General features: G+C 38.5%; 1 protein-coding gene and 1 pseudogene across 1 annotated transcript in view; one reads left to right on the forward strand and one right to left on the reverse strand.

Annotated features, from left to right (window-relative positions):
* Positions 1-337: 337 nt before the first annotated feature.
* Positions 338-14,793, forward strand: part of CUL4B (cullin 4B) — a 48,123-nt gene continuing 33,667 nt past the window's right edge. The window contains exons 1-2 of the mRNA XM_006767808.2: positions 338-1,511; positions 3,612-3,727. Coding sequence (XP_006767871.1) covers positions 956-1,511; positions 3,612-3,727 — 672 coding nt within the window. The 5' untranslated portion in view covers positions 338-955. The remainder of the gene's footprint in view (positions 1,512-3,611; positions 3,728-14,793) is intronic.
* Positions 7,438-7,877, reverse strand: LOC107183758 (annotated as a pseudogene).

Here is a 14,793-nt window from a genome sequence, read left to right on the forward strand (position 1 = left end):
CTCCGCCGGGTCCAAAGCTCTCACCCCTTTTCCCCTCCCCCACACCCCCCAAGTCCTGCGGACCTGGGGGCTTCACAATCTGGAGCTATGAAAAGTATCTCTTCAGTCACTTCCGGTAAGAGCGCTGCGGCACGGAGCTACCCGCGGGACCATTAAGGAGACGTTGGGAGTTGTCCGGGAGCAGGGTGAGGAGAGCGCTGCCTGGCTTGGGGTGAGAGGGAATAAGAGGGAGCAAGAGAGTGAGGGGGGCCGGAGCGTGAAAGGGGGCCCGGGAGAGTGAGAAGGGGGAGCGGGAGAGTGAAGCGGGGCGAGAGAGTGCGGCGGGGCGGGAGAGTGAGGGGAGCGAGCGAGGGGAGAGAGCGAGCGAGAGCCCTAGAGTCCGAGCGTCTAGAGCACCTCGGTCGCTGCTTTCCCGCCGCCTGCCAGCTCCTCCGCCCCCCTGGAGACCGCAGTGCTTCTCTCCGGTTCTGACACCGCCCCGCTCTCGCTGCCGCGTGACCGGAAGTAGCGCCATCTTTAGCCTCTCGTGCTCTCGACAATAACAAGCCCCGGCTCGCTCCCCCTCCCCCCAACCAGGGCAGCTCCCCTCCCTCCTAGAGGGAGAGAAGAGGGGAGGAGCTGCCGCCTCACAGACTCACTGAGTCGCTCCTGCAGCAAGGGGGGGAGAGAGAGACCGAAAAGCAGGAAAGGCGGACGGTTTGGCCGTTTACCTGTCTGCCTTCTCATTCGCTCTCCCCCCTTGTTCTGTTCGCTCCTGGTGTCAGCCTATCCGCCTTCCCAAACCCTCCCATCCCCCCGGTGTAACCCCCCCTTCACTTTCCTTCTTGTCCTCTGTGTTTCTCCTCTCTTCTTTCTTCCCTTCCCCCTCTAGCATTGCCACCTTCTCTCCGACACGCACGCAGGCACATAAACGTAGGTTTTTGATGCTCCTCTGCCTGTTGACCGCGCTATTTTCATGTTTCCAACAGGTTTTTCTTCCCCCAATCCCTCAGCTGCTGCTGCTGCTCAGGAGGTCAGATCTGCCACTGATGGTAATACCAGCACCACTCCGCCCACCTCTGCCAAGAAGAGAAAGTTAAATAGCAGCAGCAGCAGCGGCAGTAACAGTAGTAACGAGAGAGACGACTTTGATTCCACCTCTCCCTCCTCTTCTACTCCTCCTTTACCACCTAGGGATTCGGCATCCCCTTCAACCTCGTCTTTCTGCGTGGGGGTTCCCTTAGCTGCTTCCAGCCACGTACCGATACAGAAGAAGCTGCGGTTTGAAGACACCCTGGAGTTTGTAGGATTTGATGCGAAGATGGCTGAGGAATCTTCCTCCTCCTCCTCCTCATCTTCACCAACTGCTGCAACATCTCAGCAGCAGCAAGTTAAAAATAAGAGTATATTAATCTCTTCTGTGGCTTCAGGGCATCACGCTAACGGCCTGGCTAAATCTTCTACCACCGTCTCTAGCTTTGCTAACAGCAAGCCTGGCTCTGCTAAGAAGTTAGTGATCAAGAACTTTAAAGGTAACCAAGGCTAAAATCCATAATCACCTAAGAATTTGACACTTGAGCAGTCACGTGCCTATTTATGTTAATATATTAAACTGATTAGAGGTGGCCTAATGTTTTATGCATAATCAATGAGGTGGAGGGAGGTCCTTTTTTGGGTGGAGGGTTCATTTTCCGGGGGTGGTTGGTATCCTGGTGCTGAAGCATACACTGGGTGTTTCTGTGCAGGATTTTGAGATCTATCTCAGCTTATTGTAGCTAATCTGTTATTCCTTATAATATTGACATTCGGTATGAGTGATCCGGATTTTACAGGTGAGAGATTTATATTCTAAAGAGCTTTCTTTATTTCAGGTACATAGTCTTGGCACTGCTAGGATTTTTAATTTTTGTGCTCCAGTAGGCCACATTCTCCAGTTTCTAGAAATGCAGGTAGCAATGATGATCATTTCAAGCTCAAAGATTTATAGTTAGATTCATGTTGAATACTGTATTCTTGAAACTCACTGTGGAAGCAGTATTTGGAGAAAAATATTTATGACCTCTGCATTTCTTTCCAAAGGTAGGGTTTGGAAGTGAAAAATGCTGTATATACTCAGAAGTAGTAACTCTCTTTACCACTAGTCTAAAGATAGGAAAAATTACTATACCTATATTTTATCATTAAAATGGCTTTTAAAGTACTGACCTGCAGCTTTTCAGAACATTTGTTCATTTTTCTGTTTGATATATGTGATTGAGAGTATTATGAATACATTGATACAAGTATAAAATTAGCGATTTAAAAAATGTCAATTGAGCTGCATTAGTTTGCATCTGTTGGCTGTGTTTCTATTTTTCTGACTTTTTCAACACTCTTAACTGGCAAGTAATAGATGCTAAACTGTTAAATGGAGAAGTAAATGAATGAACTAAAGTAATTACCAGATTAGTGCCTTGTGACTAAATATCAATATTGGGAAAATAGATTTCCCATGCTTGTGTTTTCAACATTAATTTGGAAATCAGGAAATGCTCTATTTTGTCTCAAGTAGGGGGTTATAGTGTTTATTTTTAACCTTTTCTTTTCTGTCACTCCTCTTCCATTCCCAGGCTCTCAAGAGTGTTGTAATCTTCTTAATTTAATAGTAGACTTTTCTGAAGTAGATATAAATTACAATTGACTAATGTGTTCACTGTTTCACTTAAAATACATTGTTTTAATAGCCAAGGGTTTTTTAAGGGATGAGCTATGATCCTAATGCATTTGTATACTGGTTTCAGAGATTTTGTTTGGATTTTTTCTCTCCCTCTTAAATAGAAAACATTATTAAAGCATTTAGATGTTTTAATTAAAAAAAATACTCGTTGCTAATAAAGGAAATTTAAAGCCTGGATTAATATGTTCCTTTCCTTTCTGAAAATACTACATAGGTTCTGAAGTCATTGGGGTGTTTTGATTTTTAAAAATTTCACTGTGCTTATAAATGTAGTTTAAATTCAAACCTGAATTAAAGATGGTTGTCTCCATTTATGTAGACCCTGCATAAATGTGGGGGCCAAAGAGACTTGGATTAGAATCCCAATTTTGCCACTGACTAACTATAGTGACCTTGGGCAAACCTTACTCAAATCATCCAGCCTCAGTTTTCTCAGTTGTGAAATAGGGAAAAAGATACCTTGCTCAAGGCATTATTAGAAAAATTAAGATGTTTATAAAGTACCTTGTACATAATAGGTTCTCAGTATTTTAAAACTCAGGTATAAAATTCATGTTGACTGACTGAGGTTTTACACATGATGGAATAAGATCAGGATTGCTTTTTGTATTTGTCATTCTTGAATTTTTATTTTTTGAAACAATACAGTCAATAGTAGAAAGAAACCTCACTTTCAGTTTTAAAAGGTGACTCAAAATGACTTAAATAGTATTCTCCCATTTCAAACTTTATTCTTTATACTAAGCCTAAATACAGCGGTTACTTTACTATTCAGGTGTAATAATTATAAAGATCACAATTTACCCTTAAAAAGTAGTAATATTATTGTATTTTATGGATCCTTCTGTTGCTCTGATAAGTTGTGTTACTCTACCCTACATATTATTCTGATACCAACTTTTTATATATTATCTAGATAAGCCTAAATTACCAGAAAACTACACAGATGAAACATGGCAGAAACTGAAAGAAGCAGTAGAAGCTATCCAGAATAGTACTTCGATTAAGTACAATTTAGAAGAACTCTATCAGGTATGTATTAATGTGGATAACCAGCTTTGGTCAGTGTAAACTGAGGTGGATGTATATGACTTTTACTTTATGGTTTTACATTTAGAAATTTTTTCAGTTTTAGTTTACATTTAATATTCTGTATTAGTTTCATGTGTATAGCATAGTGGTGAGACAATCATATACTTTACAAAGTGTTCTCCCTAATATGGGTCCTTATGTAGCCTTTTGGCTCCCCTCAAATTACAATTTCTTATTAATTTATGCACACTTTAATAAGCTATGGGTACAGTCATATTGGTATAAATTGGGCTTATCTCCTGATTAGGGTTTACAATTAGGAGTACTTTCATATAATAGAGTTTTACCTATACCTGAATCCCAAAGGTGATTTCTGGTGACATGTCCTTCTGTTGTACTTGCTAAGTTGTGTTACTCACCTATGGGAAAGGCCTCAAAAAAATGCAGATATTCTCCATATACATTTGTCTACCTCCTTCCTGTTAGCCTTTTGACATTTCTTTTCTTTTTATGTTCTTCTTACCTTCTGGGACACACCTTACCCAAAAAAATGAGCTGCAGGTTGTAGCCTAGCAACTTGGCGTGAGGTCCAGGTTTGTTTTTCTTGCTGAGCAATGGGTCTGTACTTGAAGTGTTTAATTTAAATATACTCTTAAGAACAATTAATAATTTAGACTTCTTGCTACCAACTTATTTTGTCCTACTGAATTTTTAAAATTGATTTTATGGAAAGGAAGGGAGAGAGAAACATAGATCAGTTGCCTCCCGAATGCGCCCCGACCAGGGATAGAACCTGCAACCTGGGTATGTGCCCTGATCAGGAATCAAACCTGCCACCTTTTTGGTGTACCGGATGATTTTCCAACCAATTGAGCCACATTGGCCAGGGATGCCTTACTGTATTTTTTTAAAATACATTTTTATTGATTTCAGAGAGGAGGGGAGAGAGAAACATCAATGATGAGAATCATTGATCAGCTGCCTCCTGCACACCCCACACTGGGGATTGAGCTTGCAACCCGGGCTACTGCCCTGACTGGGAATCAAACCATGACCTCCTGCTTCAACCACTCTCAACCACTGAGCTATGCCAGCTGGGCTGCCATACTATATTTTTGACACAACCAATTCAAGAAATTATTTCGCATTATAGCAACAATTTTGTATTCAAATATTTCAGACTCCAGTAGTTAGAGTTTTTACATTAATAAGTAGCTTGTAAGAAATTATGTTGGGTTGATCATAATTCATAGTTTCATATATGTTCATTTTATCTATTTATTTAAATATGTTTTTATTGATTTTAGAGAGAGAGGGAGGGAGAAAAACATGATTGGCTGCCTCCTGCATGCCCCTGCTGGGATTCAAGTCTGCAACCTGGGCATGTGCCCTGAGGGGATATCAAACCTGTTCCCTCTTGGTACATGAGAAGACACTCAACCAATTGAGCCACACCAGTCAGGGCTCATCTGTACATTTTAGTTGCAGAGGTAGTATGGTGATTGAAAAATCCTAGATTAGGATCTAGTTTTGATTGCAATTACCCTTTTGATCTTGGGCAAGGAACCCGGCTTTGGTTTCCTCCTCTGTAACATAGGGGGAAAAATACCTGTCCTATTTACCTCATGGGTTGCTTATAAGAATCAAATAAAATGTGAAAAATACCTTGAAGCACTATGATATATAGAAATATAAGTCAAACTTATTTCATAAGCCAGTGTGGCCTTTTCACTTGTGATTTGTCAGTGGTGAGATCACCATTTTCTGTTGCTGTGAAAATTAAATGAGTCAATGCATGCAAAACAATAAGAACAATGCCCAACACATGGTAATAATGCTGTATAATACCATAAGCATTACAGTGTTGATACCTTATGTATTATAATGCTATGTGTCAGGTAGTAGTAGTAGTAGTAGTAGTACCTCAGCTGTTGCTTCAGGATAAACCCACTTCATTTGGCTAGGTTGGTAGATTCCTTACATGGCTCCTCATTTGTACAACAATAAAAGTAAAATTACAGAGTTAAGAGTTAGGCCTTAAGAGATCATGTGGTCTAATATCTTCGTAGAGTGCACATGGCAGCCTATAAAGGTTCATCTCATATCATTTAAGCATTATAGAAACCCTTTGTGAAGTAGATAGGGTAGTAATTATTATCCTTATTCTACTAATGAGGAAACTGAGTCTCAGGGAAGTTAAATAATGTGCCCATAGTCATATATTGATACAGCAGGGGACTCAAATGAAGATGCCCAAGTTTCTGTTTCTACTTCAGTGCACTTTTCCTACCATGCTGCCTCACCAATACACCATAGCCCTTTAAATAGTGCAGTGTTTAAAGCAAATATTTTTACTTTAGGAGAAAAGACTCTGTTATCAAAGGTGATTTTTTTTCATTTGTGCATATATAGGGTGTTTATTTGGATACACTGTGTACAGCTTCTTTAATTTCTATGACGTACTTTTTTATCTTTAATTTCTTTATTGGTTAAGGTATTTCAAATGTGTTCTCATCCCCCCATTAACCCCCAACCTCCCTCACCTCCACTCATGCTCTCATCCCCATTGTGCGTGTCCATTGGTTTGGCTTATATGCATGCATACAAGTCCTTTAGTTGATCTCTTCCCCTTACCTCCACCCTCCCCTACTTTCCCTCTGGGGATTGATAGTCTGATTGCTGTTTCTCTGTCTTTGGCTCTGTCCCTGTTCATCAGTCTATGATGTTCTCTATATTCCACAAATGAGTGAGATCATGTGGTATTTATCTTTCTCTGACTGGCTTATTTCACTTAGCATAATGCTCTCCAGTTCCATCCATGCTGTTGCAAATGGCAAGAATTCCTTCTTTTTTTACCACAGCGTAGTATTCCATTGTGTAGATGTACCCAGTTTTTTAATCCACTCATCTGCTGATGGGCACCTATGATGTACTTTCTTTAGTTCATATTTATGACATTGATTTTGGTTGTTAATTTACTTTGTTACTTTACCTTGAATATTTTTCTAGAGCTTTTGGGTTCAAAAATATTTTTTCTGATACATTGATTCTGTTAAATCCATTTGTGTTTTAAGAGCACATAGCTTATATTTTTATGTTTTTTGTTTCTTGTACTTCAGAATTATTACCTGCTATTGTTCAATTGCATTGTTCTACCTAAAATCAGTGTTATAATTTTTAATTAAATATATTTTTATTGATTTCAGAGAGGAAGGGAGAAGGGGAGAGAGAAACATCAATGAGGGGAGAGAATCATTGATCAGCTGCTTCCTGCATGCCCCCGACTGTATCACACCCTGGGACCCTTCAGTCTGCAGGCCAAAGCTCTTAACTACTGAGCCAAACTGGCTAAGGCAGTATTATAACTTTTCACTATTTGCTTTTTTCATAGTAATTTACTATAGCTGCTATACTAAATTTAAAAGCAGTTGTGTCTAGCTCTTTTTTAAAAAACATTTTTTTAATTGATTTCAGAGAGGAAGAGAGAAACATCAATGATGAGAGAAAATCATTGATCAGCTGCCTCCTGTACGCCCCCTACTGGGGATCAAGCCCGCAACCCAGGCATGTACCCTTGACTGGTATTGAACCCAGGGCCCTTTAGTCTGCAGGCCGACACTCTATCCACTGAGCCAAACCTGCTAGGGCTCTTTTGTTGTTGTTTTGAACATATCAAGATTTTATTGTCGTATAATAAAACAAAATATGACGCTTAGAACTGGATCACTTGACCCTTTCTCTTCTTATCTCCTCCCAGTTCAAAATGCTTGCATCTCTTAATAGCTAGCATTCTCTTAGATCTGCAGTTAGGTTCAACGAATTCAAGCCTCAGCACAATCTTCTTTATAGTTTTAGTCTTTTTTCCGAAAATCGGCTTAGTTTGCCCACCATAGCCACTCTGCTCCCTGTCATAATGCCGCTTTCCCCTGCACATACAGAGAATCCTTGCCCTTATCGTACTGTGTTACTTGGTGGGGTTGGTGCTTGCCACACTTCTTACAGAAAGTTCGGCGGGTTTTAGGAACGTTCACCATGTTTGCAAGAGCTCTATTGGCAGGGAAAGATCTTTTGTTGTTTTTTATCATAATTTTATAAATGCTTCTTTGGATTCTCAGAAAGATTATTTTGAGATGTTCAAGTTCAAAAAAGGATAAAGGAAGTAAAATTATTTCATACCATCTGTATTTCAGGTGTTTGTTTGATTTTGACTGGTTGAAATGTAATTTAAAATTGAAACAATATAGAAGTATATAGTGTACCAAACAAAAGTTCTCCAAACCTTTCATTATCCATCCGACCCTCTCTCTATTCCTGATGTCACCATTTATATGACATATGTCTATGCAGAACTTTTTTCTGTTTGTAAAATCATTTTGCTTTAAAGCTTAAGCATGAAAGTCCCTAATGTGGATTGCATGTACTGCTCCTAATTTTTTTAATTTCTAGAAAAGAACATGCTTTTCTGAGTGCATTTGCAGTATGCAGAGGTAGTCTTTTAGAAGTGATTTTAATATATATTAAATATATACACATATTTAATATATATATGTACTTATTTATTTCAGAGAGGGAGAGAGAGAAACATGAATGATGAGAGAGAATCATTGATTGGCTGCCTCCTGCAAACCCCACACTGGGGATCGAGCCCCACAACCCAGGCATGTGTCCTGACCCTGAATTGAACCTCGACCTTCTGATGCTCAACCACTGAACAACGCCGGCCCAGTCTAAAAGCAATTTTTATTTTTATTTTATTTTATTTTTGTAATCCTCACCCGAGGATATTTTTCCATTGATTTTCAGAGAGAGAGTAGAAGAGAGAGGGCAAGACAGAGAAATATTGATGCATTTCTCTCACACTAATTGTTTGCCTCCCACATGTGCACAGACCAGGGTCTGGGATCTAGCCTGGAACCCAGGTACTTGCCCTTGACTGGAGTCGAATCCAGGACCCTTTGGTCCGTAGGGCAGTGCTCTATCCACTGAGCAAAACTGGCTAGGGATAAAAGTTATTTTTATTTATTTATTTATTTTTGTTATCTTTTTAAAAAAGTTATTTTTAAATGACATTATTACCTGAGTATAATAATAATCTTTCCTTGACAACCTGGAACCCCGTAAGAGTGAGGCAATGGTTAATGTTGTTTTGGTTTGGATTTTTTTTTTTTTGTTAGTTGGTTTTTAATTGACTACAGATAGGAGTATGGTTAAATGTACTTCTTTTTAGTTGATCAGCCTGCTTTAGATTAGAGATCAACCATTCATGATAACTTTAGGCAAGTTACTTCTCTAAGCCTTGGTTTCCTCATTTAAAAAATGGGGAAAACTAACACAACCTATATAGCAAGGTTGTTTAATTTTAAATAAAATACTGTGAAAAAGTACTTACTACGGTGCCTGCTCTATATGTTCTGGTGTCATGGATGGTGATGATGATAATAATAATATAAATATTTGAGTCTTTAAAAAAGATACCTGTCTTATATTACATTTTATTATACAACTCTAAAGCCACATGTTTTCAAATTCTAAATCCACACTGAACCAGAACAGCTGTCTGAATGGATAGATTACATTCTAAATATGTATCAGTAGATACCATTAGCCAAATTGGAAAATAATAGAAAAAGAGAGAGATCTCTAGGAACAGTGTCCCTCTGCACTTTCTCAAGAATGTACCTTGTTTTTACATGTGGTAGCTTAATAATTGGAATTTTGGTATTGGTATGTGATTTTTTTTTTTACTAAGTAATATTTTAGATAATGGGGTTATTTTCCTCATATTTTCAGCCTTTGTATGAATAGCTGTGTAGTGTTTTTAAATTATCTACCATTCTCCAAGCTGGTTACATCTGTATTTTTTCAGTTTTTTATATATGCAAGTGTAACGTTTGTTTGTTTGTTTGTTTATTTATTTGGTTAATCATCACCCGAAGAGATTTTTCCATTGATTTTTAGGGAGAGTGGAAGAGAGGGAAAAACAGAGAGAAACATTGATGTGAGAGAAACACATCGATTGGTTGCCTCCTGCAGGAGCCCCGACCAGGGCCTGCGCCAGGGAGGAGCCTGCAATCAAGGTACGTACCCTTGGCCGGAATCGAACCCAGGACCCTTTGGTCCACAGGCTGATGCTCTATCCAGTGAGCCAAACCAGCTAGGGCAACATTTATTCTTAATATAAATGCCTAGCTGTTATCTTTAGAGGCAAGCCTAGTCCATACTTTAATTCCGATGAAAATAACTTTGTCTATATTAATAACGGGAACTCTTGTTTGGTTAGCTTTTTGTGAAATGAGTCTTAATGAACCTTTCTATTAATGATTAATTTATTGAGTAAATGACCACAAGACTGGAAGCAAATAGTTTTTCCATTTCAGCATATAGGTTATTATCCATTGTAAAATCTGGTTGTTTAATTAACCAGCCAATGGTTATAGGAGAGCAGTTAGATTCTTAGCAGAGATGGGTATGTTCTATATTATATTTTATGTACGTTTAACTTGTCACTGTTGGTGTTTTTAAACTTAGTCTTTCATGTTATGTAGTGCTCCTCTTTTATTATAGTTGATATATTAGTTTTAGGAGTACAACATAGAGATTGGACATTTGTATACCTTATAAAATGATCACAATAAGTCTAGTTACCATCTATCACCATACAGAGTTATTACAATATTATTAACTATATTCCCTAAGCTGTACATTACATCCCCATGACCTATTTATTTTATAACTGGAAGTTTGTATCTCTTAGCCCTCTTCACTTTTTTCACCCATCTTATAAGCCCCTTACCTCTGTCAACTATCAGTTTTCTGTAGGAATCTGTTTCTGTTTTGTTTATTTTTGTTTGTTTGTTTTTAGATTCTACATATAAGTGAAATCATACAGTATTTGTCTTTCTCTGACTTATTTCACTTAGCATCATATCCTCTAGGTCCATTCATTTTGTCACAGATGGCAAGTTTTCATTCTTTTTTATGGTTGAATAATTTTCCTGTGTGTGGTGTGTACCACATCTTCTTTATCCATTCATCTATTGACGAACTCATAGGTTGTTTCCAAAGGAGACATACAGATGACCAACAGACACATGAAAAGATGCTTAACATCTCTAATCATTAGGGCAGCAAATTTTTTGAACAAGCTTCCATTTTTTTAATATATATTTTTTTATTGATTTCAGAGAGGAAGGGAGAGAGAGAGATAGAAACATCAGTGATGAGAGAGAATCATTGATTGGCTGCCTCCTGCATGCCCCCTATTGGGGATCAAGTCCACAACCTGGGCATGTGCCCTTTCCAGAATCGAACCCAGGACCCTTCTGTCCACAGGCTGACAATCTATCCACTGAGCCAAACCGGCTAGGGCAGGGCAGCCATTTTCAACATTTTATAATATACATATATATTTTGGTGTGCTACAGAATTTTAGTAACTAGTTTATGTGTGCCATGAGATGAAAATGGTTGAAAATCACTGCATTAGGGAAATGCAAATCAAAACCACAATGAGATATCACCTCATACTTGTCAGAATGGCTATTTTCAAAAAGACAACAAATAAGTGTTAGTGATGATGTGGAGAAAAGGGTACTCTCCTGCACCGTTGGGGAGAACATAAATTGGTGTATCCACTATGGAAAAAAAGTATGAAGGTTCCTTAAAAATAGAACTGCCAGCCCTGGCTAGTGTGGCTCAGTGATTAGAATGTTGGCCCTCGCACGGAAAGGTTGCAGGTTCAATTCTGGTCAAGGGCATGTACCTGGGTTGCAAGTTCAATCTCTGGTCCTGGTTGGGCCACGTGTGGAAGGCAACCAATCAATCTGTCTCTCTCACATCAATGTTTCTCTCCATTGCCCATCTTGGCAATGACCACAGTGCCTCCTCAAATAGAAGTTCTGTAGCTAACTGGAAGAGGAGGTGACAATGTGAAGACCTTACAGTGTAGACCAGTGATGGCGAACCTATGACACGCGTGTCAGAGGTGATACGACTTAGTGATTTCACTTCTGGGTATTTATCTAAAGGAAATAAAACACCAACTTAGAAAGATATATGTGCATCCCTATGTTCATTGCAGCATTATTTACAATAGCCAAGATATGGAAAAAACCTACGTATCCACTAATAGATGAACGTATTGCTCCTCCTTTTACTGAATTATTAATACTATCCCTGCTGCCCTAGCTGGTTTGGCTCAGTGGATAGATTGTCAGCCTGTGGACAGAAGGGTCCTGGGTTCGATTCTGGAAAGGGCACATGCCCAGGTTGTGGACTTGATCCCCAATAGGGGGCATGCAGGAGGCAGCCAGTCAATGATTCTCTCTCATCATTGATGTTTCTATCTCTCTCTCCCTCTCCCTTCCTCTCTGAAATCAATAAAAAATATATTTAAAAGATACCATCCCTGCTACTTTAAAAAATGTGCAACTATAAATTCTTAGGCCTTGATAATCGTAGTCTTAATTAACTTCTCCTTGCTATATGTAAAAAAAAATAATTTAGGTTTCATTGTCTTGTTTTCTGCAAATTCTTAGTTTTTGATACATTGTGAGTATCTTTTTTAAAAAACATTTTTATTTTTATTTCTCATCTGAGGATATTTTCCCACTGATTTTTAGAGAGAGTATAAGGGATGGGGGAGACAGAGAGAGAGAGAGAGAGAGAGAGAGAGAGAGAGAGAGAGAGAGAGAAAAATACCGATGTGAGAGAGACACATAGATTGGTTGCATACATGCCCAACCTGGGGCTGGGGATCAAGCCTACACCTGAGGTAGGTGCCCTTGACCAGAATAGAGCCTGGAACCCTTCAGTCCGCAGGCTGATGCTCTATCCACTGAGCCAAACCGGCTAGAGTGATTGTTAGTCATTTTTATTAGATGTAAAAAGAGAGTTAATGTAGGTTTTATTTCTGTATCAGTTGTTGAAAAGTTTTTTTGATGTATTTTGCTTTTTTAAACATATGGGTTGAAAAACAACATGCAACCCATTAGCCCAATGACCAGAGTTCAGCACCCTGGTGGGTATTTACTATCTTTCTTATTTCTGGCATGGTTAAATCAGAAAAATTTCTAGATTTCCTCCCTTACTATGTGTAATTCTTTTTTATTTAATCTTCACCCAAGGATATGTTTATTGACTTTAGAGAGGGAAAGGGAGAGAAAGAGAAAGAAACATCTATAGGTTGCCTCCCATATGCCCCCTACCAAGGATTGAACCTGCAACCTAGGTGTGTGCCCTGACTGGGAATTGGACCCACAACCTTTTAGTATAGGAGATGATGCTCCAATCAACTGAGCCACCCAGCCAGGGCACTATGTTTAATTCTTTATTTTTTGTGTCTTTGTATTGTTTATCCTTATTTTAGTAATCTTTTTTTAATTCTAATCTTCTCACCCTCATTTCTACTCCTTCCCTGTTCCAAATGTAATCTTTGCTTTTGCTGTTTCTTAAATTCTATGTTCCTCAAAGCATCAAATTTCACCTTTTATAGTTTTGCATTTCACTTTATATATGCCTGTGACTGGAATCGAACCTGGGACCATTCAGCCCGTAGGCTGACACTCTATCCACTGAGCCAAACTGGTTAGGGCTGGAGGAAGAATGTTTTTATTTTATACCAAATTACCTTAAAAGAGGATTTAAGGCAGCATTTTTACCAGTAATGATTGTGAGCTTAAGTGAAAAGATAGTTTTACTTAAAGGAATTGTATAACTCTACCTAAAATCTGTTTAATACAAATAGTTGCCTGTGAAATGAGATTATTTTTGTAATAATTATTCTAGATCAAACTTCCAGGGATTTCCAAAGTGTTCAGTAAAATGTAAAATAATAGTACATATCTAAAAGTGCATTTCAAATATCTGGTATAAAATAGAACTTATCTCAAACTCCTAAGTAGTTATTTAACTTATGCATGCTTCTATCCCAGCACCTAATAGGATAGAGAGTACTTAGTAAAGACTCAATCCTGTTGAGTCATTGACTGCTTCCTGTGTGCAAAGCTGGGCAGAAGCCATGGGCATATAGTGACCTCTTAGTTCTTGCCCTTAAGGTGCTTATATTCTAGTATGTTCATGACATTAGTAGTTTGTGACTAGCAGATTTTTTAAGAAATAAAATAGAAAATATCAGAGAATATAACGCATAATAATGATTCAGTGTAGTTTCATGAAGATTTTGTTTTATATACATTTATTTACTTATTTATTTATTTAAAATAATTAGTATTGATGTTTTGAGAGAGAAGAAGGGAGAAGGAGAGAGAAACATTGATTGGCTGCCTCCTGCACTCACCCTACTGGGAATTGAGCCTGCAACCCAGGCCTGTGCTCTGACCACACAGGCCAGGGCACATACATTTATTTTAGGTACAGTGGATCATGACATAAAATGTATTTCTTACTGGGGTTTCTCAAAAAATTTTGGAAGCTACTGTTCTAGCACACATAACTGTCCCTAACAAACCTTGCTAAAAAGTGAGGAAAGCAGTATTTAGATTACAGAGTGTGTAGAAGATTATAAACAGACATGAGCTAAAATAGTACGTAAGCCTTGAATGTCATGCTAAAATAAAAAGTGTGGTGTGGGGCAGGGATAGAAAGGGTTTTATTAAATAAGGCAAGTATTTAAGTGTTTTCCATACTTATATTTGCCTGGTTCAAAGCCCCCAAAGTATTATAGATTATGTAGTGAAAAGTTTCACTTCCACCCCATCTCCCAATGCCCAGCTAGTTTCCCTCTCCACAAACATTACTAGACAGAGGGTATCTTTCCAGAGATTTTTTTATGTATGTAAAAACAACTGTGTTTATTTTTATTCATTTTCTCTTTTTTGCATAAATGATAGTAGGCCATGCACTACATTGCACTGTTCAATTCTTTGTATTTTTTATGCCTGTTGTGGAAGTTCTTTGTAATAGTACTTGAAGAGCTCGATGAAAAGTTGTTGAGGAAGGGAAATTACTGGATCTAGTCTATATGTTAGTTAAGCAGTTAAAGCTAAATTAGAGAAGCAGTGTTCTCTTCCAACCTGACCTTCAAAATTCACCTTAGATGTTCCTGCC

Source organism: Myotis davidii, unplaced genomic scaffold (genome assembly GCF_000327345.1).
Source record: "Myotis davidii unplaced genomic scaffold, ASM32734v1 scaffold500, whole genome shotgun sequence".
Taxonomy (NCBI): Eukaryota; Metazoa; Chordata; class Mammalia; order Chiroptera; family Vespertilionidae; genus Myotis; species Myotis davidii.